The sequence below is a fragment of the Prinia subflava genome, chromosome 17 (assembly GCF_021018805.1).
Source record: "Prinia subflava isolate CZ2003 ecotype Zambia chromosome 17, Cam_Psub_1.2, whole genome shotgun sequence".
In the NCBI taxonomy this organism is placed as follows: Eukaryota; Metazoa; Chordata; class Aves; order Passeriformes; family Cisticolidae; genus Prinia; species Prinia subflava.
The window spans coordinates 1,384,518-1,406,603 of record NC_086263.1 but is presented as its reverse complement, the minus strand read 5'-3'; the positions used below and the strand labels follow the sequence as shown (position 1 = coordinate 1,406,603).

At 53.1% G+C, this 22,086-nt stretch overlaps 1 protein-coding gene across 6 annotated transcripts in view; it reads left to right on the top strand.

The window, feature by feature from the left end:
• The first annotated feature begins 1,035 nt into the window (after nucleotides 1-1,035).
• CAPN15 (calpain 15) overlaps nucleotides 1,036-22,086 on the top strand; it is a 56,306-nt gene continuing 35,255 nt past the window's right edge. For 2 of the 6 annotated variants that reach the window (XM_063414469.1, XM_063414473.1), the window contains exons 1-4: nucleotides 1,036-1,174; nucleotides 6,394-6,786; nucleotides 6,875-7,059; nucleotides 17,059-17,378. In XM_063414469.1, the coding sequence (XP_063270539.1) occupies nucleotides 17,203-17,378 (176 nt within the window). In that variant the 5' untranslated portion in view covers nucleotides 1,036-1,174; nucleotides 6,394-6,786; nucleotides 6,875-7,059; nucleotides 17,059-17,202. Of the gene's footprint in view, nucleotides 1,175-6,393; nucleotides 6,787-6,874; nucleotides 7,060-9,671; nucleotides 9,713-17,058; nucleotides 17,379-22,086 lie in introns of all 6 variants that reach the window. The other 4 variants (XM_063414471.1, XM_063414470.1, XM_063414472.1 and 1 more) reach the window with 4 other exon arrangements.

Here is a 22,086-nt window from a genome sequence, read left to right as displayed (position 1 = left end):
TTTGCTGGAACAACGACGACTGATTTCCCATCGGGGTGTGCTGGACCAGCTGCGTGGGGTCCCATCTGGGATCCCCTCCCCGTTTTCACTCGTGGCTCCGGGAGGGCGCAGCCCAGCACGGTGAGTGCAGCAGGTGCTGCACGAACTGCTCCCAGCTCTCATCTCGTGGGGTGGGAGGGTTTGAAGGTGCTTCTTAACCCGGCGAGTCTGGCCTGGGGCTGGGTCGGGATGTGAGTCTGGACTCCGAGGCTGGGTGGGGGTGCAGGCCCCAGCTGCAGCTGCCCGAGGGCCGCGCCCGCTCCCGCCATCCCACGCCGAACCACGGCTGCACATCGCCCGCAGCGCTGAGCACATCCCTGCCGGCTCCACCTTCGCTTCATGTGCCGCCAGGTCATTAAGAGCTGTAATTACGAGCGGCTTCTGCCCAGGTTGGCTCAGCCGCGGGCTCCGATCCTCACAGGGAACGCCCGGATCCTCCATCCCCTCACGGCGGCGCCTTCCAGGGGAGCGCGCAGGGACGCTCAGGGGCGCGCGGACCCTCCGCGTGAGGGCTCAGGGCTACGCGCCCGCCTTCCCAAACCGCGACTCCGGACGAATGGAACCGCGGGATCCCCGGAACGCGCCAAGACCCCGCAGGATCCTCCGGACCCTCAGCCCGGGCAGGTCCCGCCGCCCCCGAGGGCAGCGCCACCCGCGCTGCGACCCCCGGCCGGGGGGCGGCGCTCTCCCGGGGGCCGCAAGGCACGCTGGGAGTCGTAGTCCTCGCCCGCCGCACAGCACCCGCCGCCCCTCACCGGCCACTCCGGCCTCCGCCCTCCTCGCGCCCGGAGCTCACCGGTACCTGGGTCCCGAAGCACCGCCGCAGCCCGGGGCTCTGCCAGGCCTGCCCCGGCCCCGAACCCCCCCTCCCGGTGCCCCGCTCGGCCGCCGCCTTCCGCTTCCTGTGCGCGGCGCCCCTCGGGGCTCGTAGTCCCGCCGCGCTATTCACGACGGTCCCTGCGCCGTCTCCGCGCCGCACGCCCGCGGCCGGGACGGGGCGCTGCGCCACGGCGGCGGCGTAGGGCGGGCGGGAGGAAGGGCCGGCGGGGCGGCCGGGGCGGGTGCGAGCTGCTCCGCCCGGGGGAACGCGCGGGGCCGGGGGGACGGAGCGGCAGCGCGGCGCCTCCACCCCCAGGTGAGCGGCGATGGGGGCGCGGGGGAGGGAGCGGGGACGGGCCGCCCGCCCGGGGCCTCCCGCCGCGGGCCGCGGCTCCCGCCCGCGCCGGGGGTCGCCTGGGGCTCTCCCGGCCGGAGGCAACGGCTGGGCCAGGCCGCCCCCGGGCCGGCCCGCACCACCTGTTGCCGGTGGGCCCGAGCGGGGGCTGGAGGCCGTGGCGCCGGGGGAGGCGGGCGGTGCCGGGGTCCCGGCTCGGTGCTGTGCGGCGGCCGGGGTGCCTTGCCCAGGGCTTTGGGGGCACCTGGGGGCTGCGGGGGCTCCGCTCGCACCCCAGCCCGGGCACCCGCACAGCCGGAGGGGTTTTAACGGGCTTGAGGGTCGTGCAGCAGCCGATGGGGACGGGGAGGCTCCGTTAGGCTGCAGTGCCTGACTTGCCCCGCGCCCGGTGCGGAGAGACCGCAGCTCCCGGGTCCTCCCGGCTCCGGGGAGACCCGCTTAGGGCACCGCCGAGTGCCGGCTCCGGGCTGGAGCCCGGCAGAGCCCCCAGGACCCCGGGCTGCCTGTCCTTCAGGTCTTCACTCTCACCTCCAGCTTAGACGTCCTGGGGCTGAGCAGGGTTTTATGCAGAGTTTCTGAAGCCTCTGCGAGTTTGCCCTTTAGAATCAGTTGGCTGGCTCTTATCCTTGGGTCTTGAACATCCTGAGGCTGTTGGGTCCCAATGTCTCATCAAGACCCCTAGATCTTGCTGCATGTCAGCTCAGCTGCAGTTGAAGCCTCCAGGTCCTGGATGCAGGAGTCTTAGAGGATGGGATGGAAAAAGCTCTGTACTTGCCAGCCTCTCCATTTACTCAGCTCTCTCCTCTCCCTGCTTGTGCTCTTGGGGTATATTCCCCCAAGCACCAGGAAACAACTGTTCGGGGTGGTCATCTGTGGGCCTGTAAGAGGAGATGGGATAATGTGAACGTTGTGTTTGAAATGTCATACTGTTTCCTCCAAGCATTTTTTCAGCTGGGAATCTCAGTGAAGCTTGCCGCTCCGTAGGCCTGCAGGCCCAGGATGTGGCTGGGTGGCTTCTCATGGTCGGACAGAAGGTTATCTGGGAATTGCTCATTGCACGTGGCCTGGGGCACTGGTGCAGGACAGTGCTGCACTGCTGTGGGTCAGTCAAGAGCTGATGGAGACTGGGAGATGTGTTTGGAGGGAGCCAAGGTGGAGGTGAGGGGTGCATATCCCAGACTGTGGCTCTTGTGCCTCTGACTGCAGAGATCTTGCCACGCTTTGCACGTTGTCACCTGGGACTTGGAGGGACTTGTGCTTCGGGGCTGTGCTCTTCGCTAAACTGGAGCAGACCTGCAGTGACAGACTGGCTGCCTGCGACTCGTAGAGTCTGCTGGTGGCTTTTGTCTCACCGTTTTTTGAGATCCTGCTGAACAGCCTGGCTTGTGCCCCTGAGTGCCCCAGAGCAGGGCTGAGCTCTGCATGAGCATAATCTGTCCAAGGCATGATTCAAATTACCCTGATTTTATGTATGTGGGGATATTAACTCATTTCAAGTTGCATCAGCTTCTGTTTGTGTCCAAGGCTTTCACAGTTGAAGGCAGAAGGCAAGACCCAACATTGCTCTCTTCCCTGGGAGGGGTTGAGTGGCTGGAGAGCCCTTTGAAAGTTTGATGTGACTGGCTGGGTTTGCTAAGCCCGATTGCTTTGGCAGGAGGGAGAGCAGCCTCCTCCAGCCTGATGACTTGGTACATAAGGGAGCTGGAGGTGTGGGCCAGGCACAGTGTCTCCTGAACCAGAATAAATCTTGGAAAACAACCCAAAAGTGCTTAAGTTGCACGTAAAAAAGGTCGTGCCCAGACTCGGAGCTGTCTCATGGTGGTGGAAGGGCTGAGGGACCCCATAGAGGAGCCTGGATGCCCTCACATGCACTGATTACCCCTCACTCTCCTGGCTTGCTCCCCCCTTATCTTTGCTCTGGATACCCTTTATCTTTGCTTGGAATTCTGCTGGCTTTGCAGAGGCAAGTGGCCACGGCCCTGATGTTCCCTCAGCCAACTGAGTGCAGTTGGCTTTAACTCGTGGAAAACACGCTGCTCTCTTCTGTCCCGGAGGTTTTGTGGGAGCTTTCCAAGTTTGCAGCGGCTGCATGTGAGATCTGGAGAGAAACTCAGCCTGTGCCGTGTGTCCATGGTCATGTTGATCCCTGCTGGTAGAAACATCATCTGCTCCTATGTGGAGAAATGCAGTTTTCCTTCCATCTACCCGCTTCATCTGAATCTTGTTTTTTTCTGGCTTAGTTCTGACCCTTCCTGTGAGAGGGGGAGGGCCTCCTCCTGGAGAAGACCAGACCCTGTGGCATTTCTCCAAGTGAGGGTTTTTATGAAGCAGAGGGAAGCTGGAGTTAAGGACTGTGGCCGCCTGCGGTTAGAGGAGGCAGATTTGGAAAGCCCAGTGTCCTGCCACCATGGCTCTCTCCCAGTCCCCAGAGCTGGGGGAAACTGGGAGCTCCCAGTTTGTGAGCTTCAGATTTCCTGGAACTTGGGGCTCTGCGCAAGGTCGCACTCAGTGCAGCCTTTGGTGGGAAAGCTGCTTACGCGGGTGGGACAGGTGAGTCAGTGGCTTCCTCCTCATTTTCCGTCATAATCCCACTCTCTGGAGCGAAGTGAGCTGCCTCCCTGTTCCCTGGAAGAGGGATCTGCCTCTGCCTGTGTTTGCCTCAACCTTGCTGGTTGCTGTTGGAGCCTCCCTGAGAGTCTCCCTCCTCTTCAGGCCACAGTCACTGAGCTGGGCAGGGAGGAGCAGGCTGCTCCGAATTTCTGTCACATTTGCTGTTTGGAGTGTTGACACTTGCCTTGCATTTAGCAATGGCAGCTGAGGAAGCCAAGAGAGGCAGAAGAGCTGCTGCCTGCTCACAAGAAACATTTAACTCTTGCCCTCACAGCTCCCTTCTCCACGTGCTGGCAGCTCTCAGGTTGGCTGACAGGAAATGCCGATTGTGTTCCCAAAATTCGTTTGTGTTCAGTTGCTTAAAAGATGAGAGGGTTTTTGTATGCCATTTCCTCTTGCTCTGGAGGAAAAAAATCCTGCTGCCCTGGTGCCTGGGCAGAAGGGAGAAGGGGGAGCCCTGGCAAGGAAATGGGATCCAGAGAAATGTGTCACCAGCAGAAAGAGCAATTGTTTTCCTGCATTTCCATGGCAGAGCCTTGTCCTGTTCAGGCAGCCCGTGTTTGACAGCCAAGATAATACATTTATATTGATGTAATTAGCGGGACGTGGGGTTTGCTGAATGGCTTGGGGGCAGCCTGCTTTTCAGACTAACTCCAGCAAATAGATCAGGGAGGATTGGAAAGCTGCCGTGGGTTGCTGGAATTGGCCCGTTGGGTTTCTGGAGGTTGAATACATAACTGCTGATATTTCCTATTGTGCTGTACCCTGCCTATTTGAAAAGAAAATAACTCAAGGGAACGTGGGTCTATTTTTGCCAGCTTGAGATGATCAAGTTTGATTTCTAAAAACTGAAGCCGAGTCTTTAGGCTTGCACATTAAAACCAGTGTTGGAACCATATCTCTGTTCCTCCACAAATGCGTGCCTCCACACTTTGCCAACGGTGTAAACTCTAATGAGTGTTCATAAAAAAAGAAAGAGCTTTTCTGTTCCTGCAGTGCAGCCCCTTTTGTAGGAAATGCTGTGGGCCTGAGCAGGCTCAGCATCAGGGACGGTGACAGTGACACTGTGTCAGGGGACTGAGCTGGTGTCCTGCCCCAGCCTCGGCGTGGGCAACCCTTGCCAAACCTCAGGGTTATCAGTGCATTCTCAATTTGGTGAAATAGAGACAAAGACCTTACAAAAAGCTGTTGTCCTCTCCAGTGATGCTGCCCAGTTGCATTTCTAATATGATGCTTCCAGTGGTACCAAAGTTTCCCCTTCAGCATCTTTTTCCCAATCCCAGCCGAGGTAATTTCAGTTTACTGGGGGTATCACAGGCAGCTTTCCCAGCTTAAGTCTTTCTGCTCCTGTAACAAGAAGGTTTGCAAAGAAAGTTACTCATGGACAGCTTTGCTGGCAGCTAATCCCCTGTGTTTGTGCTGGTCCATGGAAGTGGGAGCACAGGGTCCTTGTGTGCTGAGCTCTGTCCTCTCCTGTGGCCATCCACAATCCACAGAGGCTGCAGCACTGATGTGGTCAAGGTCTTGCTCTCCAGCTTGCCCCTTGTCAGTCTGCTTCCTGCAGACTCTGGCCAGCAGGCAGAGCTTGGGAAGTCCTTGGAATTCCAGCCCAGCGGGTCTGTGCTGAGCTGTTTCCCTTCTTATCCCATGGTATGTGTTAGGATAAAGATGTGATGTGGCACTTGGGGGGTGCTCTGTCTGCTGGTGTTGGTCTCATTCCCTTGTTAGCTCTCCTGGATCTCCCACCTTTCCAGTGTAGGGGCAGCTCAGCGAGTACCTTAGAGATGGAATTCCCTGGAATTCCCTGTGTAGCTGCATAGGCCCTTGGGCTACAAGGATCAGGGTGATCCTTTTGAACCTGCAGGCTTCCTGAGTGAATCCCTTATTTGCTCATTACTGGTCCCCAAGTGGTGTCCCTTGCCCATTCTGTACACCCTCCCTCTGCTGCTCTGGTTCTGTTAGCAGCACCTGTCCAGGTGTTCACCACAGGGTGTTTTTTCCTTACTGCTTGGAATTGTCAGTGGTGGGGAGTGCTGGAAGTGCTCTTTGTGAGTTCACTTAGCCCAGGGGTATCACGCTGCATCTGATGGTGTGGCTGTGGGGATGGTGAGCAAGGTGAGGGGGCAGAATGGGGTCTATTGCTCTTCCATGCTCCTGAAGAGGCTCACTGATCACATGGTGCCAGCTGAATCCTTATTTTTGTCTTCCCTCCCCAACCTAAAATAGAGGAAGTAAGAGTGTGCTGGATAGCCAGACACTTATGGACTAGGGTTCTTGTTGTCTCCATCTGCTAAAAGCCCATCCCAAAGGAGAGAGCACTTTCCCAAAGCAGGAATTTCATTAAACAGGTTGTTTTGGGAGCAGAGACTATGAAGGAGGAAGGGGAAATATCTCGGAGGAGGGAGGTTTACCGAGGCAACTACTCAAACGTCATGGCTTCTGGGGGTGGGATGGGCATGTTTGGCATAATCAGAGGAATTTGTACTTCAGAATCTCCAGGAGATGTAGCTGCTAATGATGTCCTGGCTATGCAGAGTAATTAACATCTGTTTCTGTATTTGAACATTCAGGCAGCGTGCCCCGCCAGACATCGCTGCGTTCCCATCCGGCCCCTCGGGAGATCCTGCCCTGTTGCTAATTGCCGAGAGCTGTCCAGAGTCCTTCTCCATACGATCCTGCTGTGCTCCATCCCGCTGTGCTCCCGAGGTGTGGCATTCCCTGCTCTGATGACAGCTTGCACCAGGATGCTGAGCAGCGGCCGCTGGCAGGGAGTGAGGCCAGTGGTGGGCACGGAACTGTAAAGTCACAGCCAAAGGTTCTGAGAACACAAGTGAAGAGTCTGAGCTGACCCAAAAGCTGTCTCCAGGGGGGACCAAGCTCCAGCTGGATGTCCTGGGAAGCACAGAGCCCTCTGCGAGCTGGAGTTCAAGGGGATGCTGACTGAGGGACCAAAAATGTGAGAGGTTGGTTGTCTCTGCTGGTGCTATGCTGATGGGCCTGGAATCTCAGCAGTCATTTATTCTTACGTGCCTTTTTTTACTCTCTGTCCAGCAGCTTGGGACAGCAGCTGCTCCTCCCAGGCTTGGTGTGCTCCCAGTGCTCGGTGCAGGGGCCTTCTAGCATGCTCCTCCAGCTGGGCCACTCAGCGGGTGCCAGCAGCGGCTGCTCGGGACCAGGGACACCAGGCTGACCCTACACAGACTGGCACTGGACCTGCCAAGCAGGGATTGTGTTGGGTGAGAGGCTTTTCTGACTCAGCTGGGGCTGGGCTGGGAGGGGCTGGAAGGAAGGAGACCACCTCTCCTCTGGTTTGTGAGCACAGTTACCTGCTTCATGTCTCTCATGCCGCTCGTTCTTGTCTTTCCTCCTTGTCTGAATTCCTTCTCTGAGTGTTTCCGTGCTGTCTGTGTGAAGGCTACATGCTCAGATGGGTGGGGATACAAATGTCCTCTGGTTGTCTCATGGTGAAGAGGAAACTGTGAGAGTGGAAGAGAAGTTGTGGGGTCTTCCAGCACCTCACAATCAGTTGAAACTGCATGACTGTGCCAGGGCAGGGCAGTAAGTCAAGAAACTCTTCATAGCTTTGCCTGCAGTAACCACAGAGCTGTGGCAGTTCCCAGCCCACTGGGACAGAGAGGTGACTGTGCTGTGCCTTATGTGGCTGGGCTGCTCTCAGCCTGGGCATTCAGAGCCTGGGCTAGGGAGGCAGGACGAGGTGGTGGGAAGCCAGTCTGAGCTTGGACCATCAGGATACAGCATGTGTTGGTGTTGTCCTTGGATTCAAATGGTCCAGGTTGACGTGGCCTCATCCAGGTTGGGGCTTTGGATTAATCAGATGGATTAATTAACTGGTGCTTGCTGTGTGTTGGCCCATCTGGTCTGGCTGGATGTTTATGGACTAGCTGGAGTCTTTATGTGTTGTTGATGTCCAGCCACAGCAGAAGGTCTGCAGGAACCTCTCATAGCTTTGGTCAGTGAAGCCAGGCCATGAGCACTCCAGTGTTTCAGTGGTGACTGTCACCAGGTAGCTGCTGGTCAGATCTCCACCATGGCTTGTTCTCATAGATGAGAGGGATGAGGTGGTGTCCCTGCTCTTGGATCTGTTTTGATGCAGCATTGGAATGTCCTCCAAAAGTTACTGCCCTTGTTCCTGTTGCCTGACCTTGCCATGTCTTAGCAAGCAGAGCCTGCTGGAGGGGAGCCTGGGGGTCTGCAGCACCACACAAGGCTCGGGCAGCTGGATGAGTCTTGCAAGGCATGTGGGAGTGACTCAGTAACATGATCTCCTCTCCATCTGCCCCTTTGGTTCAGGATGCAGCCAGCAGCCGCTGGTTAAAGCTCAGCTCCCTCCCCGTGCTGGAGGTGCCTCACATGGCTGACTGGCTTTGCTCCACCATTACTCAAACCATCTGCATTGTGTTTCAGCCCTCTAAGACTACAACCTTTTCCTCATATGACCATTGTGTTTGTTCAAATGACTGGTCCCAGAAAATATTGCTTAAGGTGTGTGTAATTTAACACATCCTACAATTCCAGCTGTACTGGTGTAGCTGAAGAGGAGCCACTTGTGATGGAAACATCAAGCCAGTAAAACTACTCTGGTGAGGAGAGGGGAGGGTTGTGGTGGTGTTAGGCACTGCTTTGTTTGTATCATTTCCTTGTACCAGGTGTTTTCCACACCTATAATTTCAATACAGTATAATCTCCTAACAGAAGCAATGGCATGGCTGCCACATGAGTGTGCAGAAGGATTGATGTGTTTTTCAGGTGTCATCTGGAGGTGAAGAGGGGTCAGCAGTAATGTGGTGCTTTTGCATTAAGTGATTGTGCTGAGCTGTACTTTTCTGAGCTACAACTGTGGCTGCCCCATCCCTGGAAGTGTTCAAGACCAGACTGGATGGAACTTAGAGCAGCCTGGGCTAGTGGAAGGTGGCAGGGGTGGTAGGAGATGGGCTTTAAGGTTCCCTCCCACCCAAACAATTGTCATTTTATTATTCTAGATGAGGAACTTCCTCTCTGCCCCCTGAGCCTGTCACATCTTGTTCTCTCCCTGTGCTCACGGTTCCCTGTGCTCCTGGGGAGGGCAGGAGCCTCTTGTGCAGCTCTCAGAAATTCTTTTATCTCTTGGTTGTTTGTGATGGAAATGCCAAATGGCACCGTTGTCTGACAGGCTTCTCCCACCTCTGCGCTTGCCTGAGGCACAGCCAGAGATGTGTTGGCTTAAATCTAGGCCAGTTGGTTGGAAATTGGGACGTGGTGCCTGATGAAAGCCAGGGAAGGCCAAATTGCATTAAAATGGCAGAAGGAGACAGCCAGGTGCTGCTGCCTGTGTGGCTTGGGCAGGGCACTGCACTGAGGACTGGAGCTATCTCTAGGAATGGATGCAATTGGGTGTGTCTTGGGCAAATAATATATTTACTGTCTGTCTAATCTGTGTTAGAATTAAAGCTGTGACTGGAGTGTGTGGGGACATTGTGCTTGGGGGACATCTCCACCTCCTGCCTCTCAGACTTTGCTTTCCAAATCTGTGCCCTGAGTTTTCACCAGCTGTGAGACTCTTGCTGCAATTCTCTTCCCCTCCCTTCTGCAGTGGCCAGCCCTTCATCAGCTTATCTGTCAGCTTAGCATGATCTGAAGATACAATCCCTGCTGTCCTTTTGGGAACGACCTCGTGTTTGTGCTGTGTCTGGGCCTCTACAAATTTGGGTTGCTGAGTGATTGGGAGGAAGGAGCTTCATGGGTCATGAAGTCCAGTTCCGCGCTGCCGAAGACGGGCAGTCATCTCACACAGGTCATGAACTTGTCCAGGAACTAATTGTTGGAACTCATGCTGTGCTTTTTTCCCCAGTGCATCTGGAGCAGCTGGTCTAGAGATCTGCTCTTGGAAAGGTTAGAAACCCTCCTCACACTTCAGTGTCCACTTTTCTGGGGTTGGTTTGTTGTGCCTGTGTCATTGCAGAGTGTCAGCTTGCAGATGAGATGATGACTTGCACATTTTTTTCCTTCCCTGGTTTTCTGTAACCTTTATGTCCTGCAGCAGTTGTGGCTCTGGATGGAGATTTGTCCTGAGAAATGTGCTGAAGGCTGTTTTGTTCTCCCGTTTGGGCAGCTTGGGTTGGCTGGGCCCATTTGTTTCCTTGTTGTGCTTTTGAGTGTTTCAAGTGCAGGTGGAGCTGTGAGCTGCAGTTTGTGAATGTTAGCGAGTACAGAAGAGCACTTTTTGTGCTGCTGTCATTTCTGTCTTTTTTAATGTTTGTCCTTGCTACTTGTGCCATCTTGTCCCTTCAGGAGGCAGAGATGTCAGAAACATTTGAATCAAGGTGAGCCTGATAAAGCAGTGTATTGAAGAACCAGTGCCTGGCTCTTACTCGTGGCTCTTATTCATGTTTATCTCTAGCTGTGAATGTGCAATAACAACAGTTCTGTTCAGCACAGGCTGGCACAGCCTCAGACAGGAAGATCTGCTGTTTACCAAGCAACACTCTGCTATAAGTGAGAAAGAGGGGAAAAAAGTGGTTTATTGCTGCTGGGTAGCTCAGAGTGTAGTTAAACCTTTCTGAAAAAAGAGGAAACTAAGAGCACATGTGTTACTCAAGATGCATTTTTCCTGGCAAGAGTCCCATGTGTGTGCTCCTCTTGCAAAGCATCCCTGCGTATGCTCCTTCCCATTAAATCCATAGCATATTGAGAGCAAGCAGGCAAGAGCTTCCTGTTTTTATAATGCAACTGGTCTCAGCAGGCAGTCTGTCGAGGTGATTTTTCAGCCTGACATCTTTTGTAGCTGGGGCAGCCTGTGAGCTGAGTAGGATGACAGAACTCTGCTGCAAGGGTTATAAACACGGGAGGAAAAGATCTGGAAATAAGATCTGCTGGTAAAGCTTCCCAGGATAGGATGCTGTGGCTTTTGCTGTGTTGTTCGTTCCCTTGTGAGTCTCTCTGTGGCATTTCCTTGAGAGGGCCCCCCCAGCCCACCCCCGCCGTGGGGAGCTCCGGAGTCACCACAATTGGCCGGGAACCGCGGGACACACGCGGCTCGCTGCACTTCACTGGAGCAGTGTTAATTGACTTAACAGAGCACTGGGGTCGTAGGGATTTCCTTGTGTGGGTTTTCTTAAACATGTGTGCACTCAGACCCTTCTGCAGCAGTGCCCTTGTTGCCATTTTCATGCTTGTTCAGAAATTGCTTTGCAGTTGTCAGTGGAGATGAGGTTTGAAATTAACCCTTATTTCTGAAAAAACCTTCCTGCTTCTCTTTTTCTCTCTCCAGCTTGTGATTGAGATGCTGAATGCCCTTTCAGATCTGTGTAATCCTCTCTGTCAAAGTGACCAGGATAAATTTCCAGTAGCTCCCTGGATTATCTGTCACTGGTTTACAGTGTCCAGTGCAAGGGAGAAGAAGAAACTTTGTTCAGACTTTGATGGTAGTTGCTCTGTGGCTAAGCTGGCTCTGCCATACATCTACTTCTATTGATCTTTCACTTCAGGCTTTGGACACCGCTTCCTCTGCCTGCATACTTATGAAGAGTCAGTGCTGGGCATTATAAATGCAGCTTAGCCCAACTCAGCTGCTGTGTATGAATTTCTTCTGGGCTAAAGTTGGGCCAGAACCAGTTTCAAGGCAGCTGAAAGAAGGTAAAGACCCTCAAGCTTGCCTTTGCATGTTGGTGTCTGTGGCCAGAGATGTGTGCTGCTGTTCTGGACTTTGTAGCATGGAGCATGAAATCCTGTTCTGTGCTGGTCTAGGACTCTAGGGTCAATTATCTTGTTACCTCATTAATAGCCCATCTGGAAATCTGCTTCAACACAGTTCACTTCAGCTAGTGATATCTGTGCAAGTGGTGTACCAGTCTTATTTCTCACCAAGACCTGGAAAACAGTTCACCTAAAGTTTCCTGTCCCCTCAGTTTCCTGCAAGGCCAGAATATCTGATTCTCTTCTCTCAGCCTTCTGCCCCAGAACAAACATTTGGGTGGGTGCATTTCACCTTTCTCTCCTTTTTCTATGTCCTGTGCTTACTGCTATCTGCAGTGCTTACACACTGCCTGTCAGCCTCCTGCCTTGCACACCTGAAGGCTCTTTGGCCCTGGCAGGTAAGGCAGAGCTGTCTGAGTCACAGAACCCCGGGCAGCTCTGAGCATGAGGGCTGGAGAAGCCCCCCCCATCCCAGCTGAATGTGCCAACCACTGTCCCATCCCTGTGGTTATACCCCTGCCTCAGTCTGTCCTTGGAGGTGCCTTCCCACCCCTCCCTGCTCAAAGCTTTGCAAGGAATTGGAACTTGCTGACACCTTCATTTTCTGCCAAGACTGCAGCACTTGCGCTGGCTTCGCAGGTGAGGGCAGGGAGAAAGAACAGCAAAACTTTGTCTTGTCCCCAGCTGTGTGCATGACACCTGCTCAGCACAGAGTGTTCCAGCTCGCTTACTCCTGCTGCACTTGAGCCGTGGAGCTCTTGTTGGGTTGGCGTTTGCAGCTTGGGTTTCAGTGCTGTGTCTGCCTGAGGTGGGTGTCTTGTTGCTTGTCTTCTCTTCCCCTGTTGCCTTGTGGAAAGAGAGAGGATTTTTCGCTTCCTCTCCTGGGGTTACTTCTTTTCTCAGGGTCATCTCAGCCTGGTGAATTCCAGCCATGCTCTTCTTGGTGCTGGTGCCTGGTTCTGCACATCCTCAGGTCCTGCCATCCTGCCTGGAGCTTGGGGCTGGCTGGATCACATAAACACTTGAGCTCCTTTCCCTTCCTTGGCTAGCGTAACACCATCAGACACTCCCCTCTGCATTCTTAGCTATCCCAACCTGCTCTTGGGACTTTATAACCTTCTTAGGCTGCTGTGTCTTGTGCTATCCATCTTCCCAGCCCTGCACACCATTCCCTGCTTACCCTGACCTACCTGAGCATGTGCCTCCTTCAGGGGAGATCTGCTATGCATGGAGGCAGGATTAGGGAGGGACTGAGGGTTGGCCATCCCTTCAGGATGTCTGAAGTGATCTCCTCCTGCTCAATGCCCCCACACAGCTCCAGCTCCCCAGCTGCCCCTGAGCTCCTTGGTGTTTAAGGGTGTGAGTCACATCCCGCTGTCCCCAGAGAGGAGGCTGCTCCTCCAGGGTTGTGTGTGGGCACTGGACAATGAGAGCTCTTCAGGAGCCCTGGTTTCTCCCTGCGAGCAGCAGCTTACATGGGACTGAAGGCAGAGAGCTCCTCCTTTTTTGCTGGTGATGGTGGCACCAGGTCCTAGCACACCAGGCTCCCCAGGGAATGGTCACAGCCCCAAGGCTGCCAGAGCTCCAGGAGTGTTTGGACAATGATCTCAGGCACGGGCTGAGGTTGTTGAGGAGTCCTGGTGCAGGGCCAGGAGTTGGAGTTATGATCCTTATGGGTCCCTTCCAACTCAGGACATTCTGTGGATCTTAGTCCCAAGGCAGAGGAGCTCACACAGCAGAGGGAGGAGAAGGGCTGGTACTTCAGCTTCAATCTTAGAAGAAAGCCTCCTGCAGCTTCCTCTGGGCACAGCTTTGAGGGATGTATGTCCTTCAGGTACGTAGTGAGCCTTCTCCTGGGCCAGCTGCTGGCCCTCACCTCAGACCAGAACTGTCTGCAGTTCAGTATGTCTGATGGTATTTTCATTCCTGCATCTTCCCTGGAGCAAGGGAGTAGCTCAGAATTGACTTGATTTATAGGCTGGGCAAGTAGAGGAATTAATGAAGTGGCAAAATCTTGTCCCTGAGTTTCTAAGGCTGAGAACCAGGAGAGGCTGGAAAATTCAAGCAGGAGCAAAGCTGGCTCAAGCCACATGGATCAATAAATTACTAGGAAAAGGAGTGTGGGGGTATCCCATCACGAAGAGGGGCTGCTGCATGTGGGACCAGCTGGGGTGAGTCTCCCTCACTGGTTTCCTCAGTGGCTGCAGCAGCTCCAGGGACCTCTGCCTCTTCTTCCTGCTGTGTGACAAAGGGAAGAGCTTGGGGCTGATGCTAGGGAAGGTTGATCCTGCAACTTCCTCAATGCATTGAAACACACATGGGCTGGTTCCCTTTTTTTGTCCTTTTTTTCTTTTTCTCACTTCAGAGGCAAAGCCTACTTTGAAACTGGAGGGAAGGAAAGGGGGCTGGGTAGATCCCCACCCTTCCTGCCTGCTCTGCTGTGACACGAGAGCTGGGGCCCAAAGGGTCAGCACTGCTTACTGGGATGGAGGAATAAGGTTATGTGGAGGCATCCAGGCAGCTGCTTTGCTGTCCTGGCAGCAGGAGGAGCTCCATAGGACAGCTTTGCTGTCCTGCACACCTTGTACATGCCTGCTGCAAGGGTCTGGTGGAGAATTTGAGGAAGGGTCTGCATCACATACCGTAGATCAGAGTAAGAGGCTGTGAGTGGCTTGGGAGTGGCAAGATCAAACCTGGTTTTATTTTGGAAGCGATATTTTGGGAGCAGTTACACAGCATCAGTTCAAACCTGGTAATTATTGCAGCTGCGAGGGTCAGAAAACCAAAATCCAAACTCAGCATCTTGCTAAGGTGCTTAACTGTTAATTTCCATGAGTGAGATCCACCCTTCTCAAGACACTTCAATCTGTTCACATTGTTGCTTCCTCTCCAGATTAGATAGGTGGAAGCAGTGCTTTATTAATTAGAGGAAAAATCCTGCTCCCTCCTGCCAAGACAGAGAAACTCTTGGCAATTTGCTCCCTTTTAGTGACTGAAGCCTCCCCTGTTCAGCCACGTGCCTGCAGGTCATCTCCTGGGGCATCTCCCTGCCCAGTGGCAGAAATTCCTTAAAAATCAGACTGAGGGCTTCTGGAGAGGCTTTCTTCTTCTTTAATTGACCCCTTCCCTAGCTGGGGTGCAGTTTCCATTCTCATCTTGTCTGCTTGGAGGCTCCTCATTTGCTTAGCGTTGGCCAAAGGAGTTTTGGGGCTCATTAAGGTAAGCACATACGTGCTTTGCATTGGGCTGTAATGCTGCTGCCATGCCTGTTCTCAAACTGGTTCGCTCTCTCCCCACCTTTGGTCAATGCTCCCCCTTCAATATCATTGGCTGCTCTCACCTGGCATGGGGGTGACCCTGAGGAGAAGGATTTACTGCTTTGCCTGGAGAAATCCGATTTCACGCAGCACTCACAGCCAAGCAGCCCAGTTAGACCAGACAGTCTTGGAGATCACTCCGACTTAGCTAGGTTATCCTCCACCTATTTATAGCTCCCTTCCTCTCCCAACTCCACCCACCGTGGGGTTTTACTGTAGGTTTTAAAGCAGGAGTCCCAGCCTTTCCCCTCCCTGTGGAGTGGAGCTGCCTATTCTGGCTCCTTGGTGTGGAGCTGCTGGAGGAGACGGGCGGGAGAGCAGCACCACGTTGGGAGCCGGCAGCGATGCGGGCAGCAGGCGTGTCTGTGTCCTCTTGGGATGAGCTGAAACTGGCATTACCATGGGCAGCAGGAAGAAGCAAAGGGTTCTGCTTTACCAGCCTGAGGAAGTGGTCTTGAACCAGGCTGTGGAATTGCTTTATGTGGCATTTTAACCCAACTCAAGGGGGAAAGGCTACTGACGCCTGGGCATCTTTCCTCTGTTTGACTCAGCCTGCAGTGAGGGGCTGTTCTACCCATCTTGCCTTTATTTATCTACTTTATCATGATAGAACCCGAGTTTTGAGGTAAGAGGCAGTTTGTTCTTCTAGTAGGTGTCAAAGTTGAATCCCCTGTGCCTTTGCTGCTGGAGCACGTCGGGCCCCTGGGATGGGGCGGAAGAGCCAGAGACACCACGGGTGTGGGATGACTGATGCCTCCAGATAGACTGAGTTGATGATACTTGGAAGTGCTCTTCCCCTCACATCATGAGCTTTCGTTTAGCCAGAAAATCTGATTTGTTACAAATTATCTGCTTGAATAGCAGGAAATGAGAGGGGAAAGCGCCAGGGATCCACTTTGGTTGGATCTGCAGAAATCAGTGAAACCTTGCTGTTGGATAGTGGGGATGTACAGCAGGGAGGCAGCCCAATTAAAACAAGGAGGAGGTAGGGAAAACGGTGTTCTTGGGCTTTTTTAAGATTTATTTGGTTCATCCAGGCTTTGCAGGCTACAGAGACTGTGACAGAGCAGTTAACATTCTCCAGTTAATGACCTAATGCCGGCACATTCTGGTATTGAGCTTGTAGCAAAATTACACCTGCTCCTTGAGCTGCTGCTTTTGAGAGTCTATTATCTATCAAGGCCTTTCTTGATCCCTTAGATCAATCCTGGGATTGAAAGCTGTATTTTAGGACTCCTCATCTCAGCCTTTTTACGGCAAAAGTAGTTTCTTCGCAAAGGTCTTTCTGTGGTTCATTCATCTCCTTAAATCCTGGTGGGTAATTGAATAAGCTCAGCTGTGCTAATTTTTCCATCTTCCTTGTTTCTTCTTTTTTGCTCTTTAAATGTTACCTTGATCCATTGCTCCTGACATGCATCCAAATTGTCCTGCCTTTTCACTTGAAGGAGAGACATGTGTGTGTTTAAACTTCTTTTAATATAGAGAACATGAAATGTTTCTGGAGTTTAATTGTGGGGATGTTTGAAGAATACATTCTGAAAAGTAGGAAAGAGAGAGGGAGAAAAGGAGGAGCAAAGCCCCAGACCTGCTTCTGTGGGTAGGGGCATGCTCAGGATCAGCTAAAACCTGCCTTGAGCTGAAAGTAAATAGTCACAGAAAACACTTGTGCAGATCCCCAGTCTGTCCAGTTCCAGTCCTGCTGGGGTGTTAGCGGGAAACAGGAAGAGAGGAATATTTTTTTTACGTGTAAGCACACAAGCCATCCAGTCCTTGTAGCTGAGTAATTAAAACTGGTGTGCCAGTCAGAGCCCAGACTAACCTGATGTGTGTGGTCCCCAAGGGCTTCTTGTATGGGCACTAGGTGGGCCTGGCTTGTCCCATTTTCTGCTTCTTTCCCATGTATGAAGGGCTTTGTGTTGGGCTCTGCTGTGCTGCCCTCCATCAGTTGGTGCTTCCCTGTGCCTGGGAACTCCTGGTGCTTAACTTAGGGGGAGCCTCTTCTAGACCCCCACACTCCCATCTCCAGCAGCAAAAGCTGGATTCAGTGGCAGAGCCCTTCCCATCCCACTGAGCTCTGGGATGGGGACCCTGATCAGAGCATGCATTGATAGGCTTTAAAACTGGAGGGCTGTTGCTGAAATCGTACCTTATCTTTCTCTCTTTTTCTTTCCTTTTTCCTCCCTTTCTCTGTGTTTGTTTGTTGTTTTTTTTCCCAACTCTGATCAGAACCGACCCTCCTTTCTCCAGCGTGCTGGGATCTTTGCAGCAGCCCATGCCGCAGCGCCTCGCCCGTTCCACCCGAGCTGCCCATGCCACTGGCTCGGACCTAACCTAGGCTCAATCTCAGCGTGGCCTGGGCAGGGGGGAACCATGGGGAGCTCTGCCTCATCGCTGGCCGCAGAGACGGAGTCGGACCATGGCTTCAGTAGCGCGCCCTACCCGGGGCACCCGGCCGTGGGCTGGTATAGGAGCAGCCCCGGTGGCCCCGTGTGGGAAAGCGCCCTTATAACGCGGCAGCACCAGCACTTACAGCACCGGCTGCGAAGGTAAGGACCAGGGGAAGGAGCTGCTCACCTGCTCACCTGCTCACCTGCTCGCCTCTCAGCTTCAATCCGGGCGCTGCCTTTGGGACACGAGTTGCTTTGCATCCTACTCAGTGTTGGGTCGCTTCATTCAGAGGCTCAGTTCAGTTTCTTGGGAAGCCAGAGCCAAATTCCCACCTATTTGAGTGATGCCAAACCGTGGCTTTACACAGGGTGGCCCATGTCTCCTGCAGAATGGACTGCAGGACTCATCCCAGCTCTTCCTCGCTCACCTAAATTGTCAAGGTGGCTGCCTGGGAACAGGATCTCAGTTCCTTGTGTGCTGTGTTCTCGTGGCTCCTTTTCTTTCTGGCCTCCCAGCCACATTGTAGTATCACAGGTGGAGGATTGTACCTCCAGGTTGGGTGGCAATAAGTTGCAAGAGTTTCTGAACTCAGAAGAGCCAGAGAAGCAGTTTTCATGCAAAAGCAGTGAAACGCTTTTGAATAACAGATCCACAGGAATGAAACACACCAAAATAGAATTATTCTGAAAAACAGAATAGTTTTCAATTCCTATCCCACCTCGATGAAATCAGCACCCCAGATGTGTCTCTGAGCTGTTGCCTCTGCCCCTTTCACATCAGCCACTTGCAGTGAGGAGTTTGTCTTGTTTTTGGGAGGCTGGTGTCCTGCATTCAGTCTCTGACAGTTTGAGAGATTTATTAAAAAGCATCCAAAACCCCTCTGCCTGGGGACTTAGCTACAGAGGCTGCCGTGTTTTGTGCTGATAACGTTTGAGCCTTTGCCTAATGCCTGCTTTGTGTGGACTCCAGCCTGGATGGGTGTCCATACCTGCTTGAATCTGAAGCTGCTGGTCATTTAGGAATAGCTGCTTGCTCTGAGTGTCCCTGAGCTGTGCTGGCTTTCCCCTGGAGGTGTTTGCTGTGATGTTGGTGCAGTATCTGTGGTGCAGTTCTTGTTTTCCTGCCTTCCTGCTGCTGCAAGGCCTGGGTTGTGCTCCCCAGGCTCTGGTGCATGACTCCAGAGCCTCCCAGCAATGTCAGCTTTGCTCCTTTCTGGCCCTTTCTTGGGTCTTCTTGTTGAGCTGGGAACAGTGTGAAAACAGTAAGTTGTTGTCTTTACTCTCTAGCATAGACTTGAGTACCTTTAAAAATGATATTTTGTGCAGTTCCCAAATTCCGTTGCTGTGTGTGCCTGTCCTGTATGGCTGGTCTACAGCTCTGCTCGGTGGTCTGTGCTATGTGAGTTTGTCCCCTCAGGTTTAGAGGGATCCTGCAAACTGAGCTGGGTCCTTCCTGCAGGATTATCCCTTCTGGACTGCTGGTTTTCCCTTTGTTGCCTTGAGGAGTTGGGAAGGTGTCTCAGCTCACAGATGAACCCCTGGTATGGCTGTGCACAGCCAGAACTGAAATTTAGGAACTTCCAGTGTACACCTGGCCCTGGGCACTAAAAAAGGCAATGTCTCTGCAGCCTTGTGTGTGGCAGCTGAGGCTGCTCATGATTCCAAGTCTGTAGTTTGAGGAACTAGGTAAAATCTTGACATGTGGAAATAAATTTCCTGAAGAGCCAGCCTTGGTGGTGGAGCGGATGTTGGGGCAAGAACAGGAACTGCCGGTCTTGGCGCAGATAACGCCGCTGTCCTGGGGGGACAGAAGTGGCTTTTGTGATAATTCCTTATTTCCCCTGCTAAAGGGAGAGCAGAACTCATCCTGGCTCAGTGTCGCACGATTCCTGGAGACAGGAAAATCACCGGCCGTGATTCACTGAGCAGCGAGTTGCGTGGGAAGAACTCGCTCCAGGCAGTGATTATGGAAGTGGGTTCAAAAGATCTGAGATCAGCCAGGCATCAAAAGGGCCGCTGCTCCCAGAGCACAGCAGGGCCAAGGAGCAGCGGGTGATTGGTTTCCAGAGAGGAACAGATAAATATATTCTTTTAAAAAATTAAGTAAGTCAATAGAACAAGTCAGGGTAGGTATCGTGCCTGTGCATGTCCTCATCCCCGGAGTCATGTCGTTTAGGAAGGAAGTGGAGTACTGGGGAGTCAGTTTGAGGCCAGGCAGGAGTTCTGGGATAGACTTTGCCTTTCCTGCTGATTTTCTGTCCCTGCCTGCAGCCACCTTCAAAGCTGATAATGTTTTGGCTGCTGTGGAGCAGCACAGAGCCAAGCTGCTCTGGGCTGTCTCAGGGATGAACACAAACCTTCCTTGGCAGAAAAACAGGGACACAAATACTTAGCGAGTGACTTTGGTCTGTACTTGAGGGAGCTGGGGGAGTCATCCCTCATGGTGGGATGGGAATAAGGGGAAAAGTCAGTGCTGCTTGGTTTTCAAGATTTTAGAACCTGAGAGGAGGCTTCGCTGTCTCCTGTTGCCTGGCTGAGGCTGATGGTGTGGAGTTCCCTGTCTGCTGAAGACAGGGAGACAAGAAGGAGTGAAAAAAAGGACCTTAGTGGTAGAAGCAGCAGCCTTATGACAACCAGATTTGAGTCCCTGGTCTTTTCTGGACAGGGCTGCGCAGCCTCTTTCTGTGTGTCATATTTAAACAGGAGCCTGTCCCTTTCCCAGCGTGCCGGGAGGACACAGCTGCTGAAAGGCTGGAGGTACCAGATGCATGTTGGAGGGATCGGATCGCAGAAACCTCTGCTTAGGGCAAAGGTGTTGGGTTTAAATTCAGCCCTGATAGCTGGTGCAGCCAGACAAATTCTGGCTCAGCTGCAAGTTCCCTTTGGGCCTCACCTTGCTCATGTGCTTGAAGGTGCTTGGCCTGGGCTGTTGTTGGGTGGGAGAGTTCAGCTGAGCCTGGGGATCCATCGTGGCCAGGCTTCCTGACGTGCCAATCCCTTCCTGGAGCTGGGAGCAGGAAGGGGCAGTGCCACAGGCTTGGTGCTGGCAGCAGCACGTGGCTCCATTGTCGTGGCTGCCACCGTGGAATGGTTTGGGAGCTGTGGGATCGTAGAGGTTTCTCCTGCTGCTGCTGGAAGGGGTGGTGGCAGCTCTCCTGGGTGTATCCTTCCACATTGTAAGGGGTTAGGAGGGAATTTGGGCTCTGAACTGTTTCCTGATGAGATTTATGGGCATTCACCTATTCCTCACTCCTAGGATTCATGAAGAGGGTCCTGTTGAGTACTGAGAACTTCTGGATTTCACTCAGGAGAGGCTTTTGGGGAAAGGTTTGCAGGGTCTGTTTGGCTGACCTAAGTGTCTCTGCCCACTACTGGCTTTGGCTGAAGCTCTCTGAACTCCTTCTTCTTCTAGAGGATGTTCATGTTCTGTTCATTGTGCTTTCCTGCAGTGTTATGCTAAGGATTTTTATTTTTCTATAAAAGCCTTTGCAGAATGAAATACCTCTGGGTCTCAATGACTGTGGAGGGAGGAACACACTCTTTTATTATTCTTTTATTTTATTATGATATTCTAAAAATATGTAAATCTTTCTGCTTTTAGAGGGAAGTGAGGGGACCTGCTTTTGTTGTTGGCAGGTGGTGGGAGGGCACTTGCTGTGCCACCCCCTGCTCTCCAGAGGCACCACTTACTTCTGGAGAAAATCTCCAGGCAAGCCTGAGTGTCCTGGATGTTTGTGACCCCTTGGCTTAAATACATGAACAGCAGCAAGTCAGAACTGCTGGGCAGCATCACAGAGGCCTTTTCTGCAGGCTCTGCTGAGTTGTTTTGAGGCTGGTGGAGATTTTAGTAACTGAACTCTGGCATATGGAAGTGTGGCAGGGAGCTGTGTGGAGCAGGAATGTGGCTCTGTGCTGCTCCTTCCCCCCTTTCTGTGGCACTTGAGCTCTGAGTACAGCACAGAAGTGTCTGGAAGACACCAGGACAGTGTTTGGTCTGAAGAGAGGAAGGCTCAGGGGGGATCTTCTGGCTCTCCACAACTCCCTGACAGGAGGGTGCAGCTGAGTGAGGGTCAGGCTCTGCACCCAGGGAACAAGGGACAGGACAAGAGGAAATGGCCTCTTGTGCTATTCCAGGGGAGGTTCAGGTTGGGTACTGGGGAATAAATTCTTCGCAGAAAAGGTGGTCAGGCATTGGAACAGGCTGCCCAGAGCAGTGGTGGAGTCACCATCCCTGGAAATGTTCAGAAAGCATGTGGATGTGGGACATGGATCACTGGTGGTCTTGGCAGTGCTGGGGGAACAGTTGGACTTGACGTACTTAGAGTGCTTTTCCCAACTAAATGATTCTGTGTGTTTCTTGTTGAGGAAACCAGGGCCCAGAGAAATGAGATTCTTGGGGGTAAAAAAGCTCCTGGTAAAGCATCAGGTGACTGCAGCGAATCACCTGGTGATTGCCTGCTTCTGTTTTCTGTCATCAGATCTCGGTCTGGCAGCCTCAGCAGTACAGGTACTCCAACAGCCCTGGGGTGAGGCAGGCACAGATCCCTGGGTTTCATCAGCAACCTGCATGGATTTGGGTGTGCTCAGAGAGTTGATTTTGCACCTTTCAAGAATCACTGACTGTTGAGGTTGGAAGGGATCTCTCAGATCCAGCTGGCCCATCTCCCTTCCCTCCCCTCCATGCAAAGAACAGATGTGGTTGTGGAACAGATGGGGATCACCAACACGTGCTCTGACTGTATCCAAGAGGAGGGAAAAAGGAGCCACTCGTCCAAACCACGAGGGCACTGCCATCAGCTCTCATATTCAGGACATGCCTGCTCATCACACAGGAGTGAAGCCTGTGTTCCCCAGGTGCTGCAGTGAG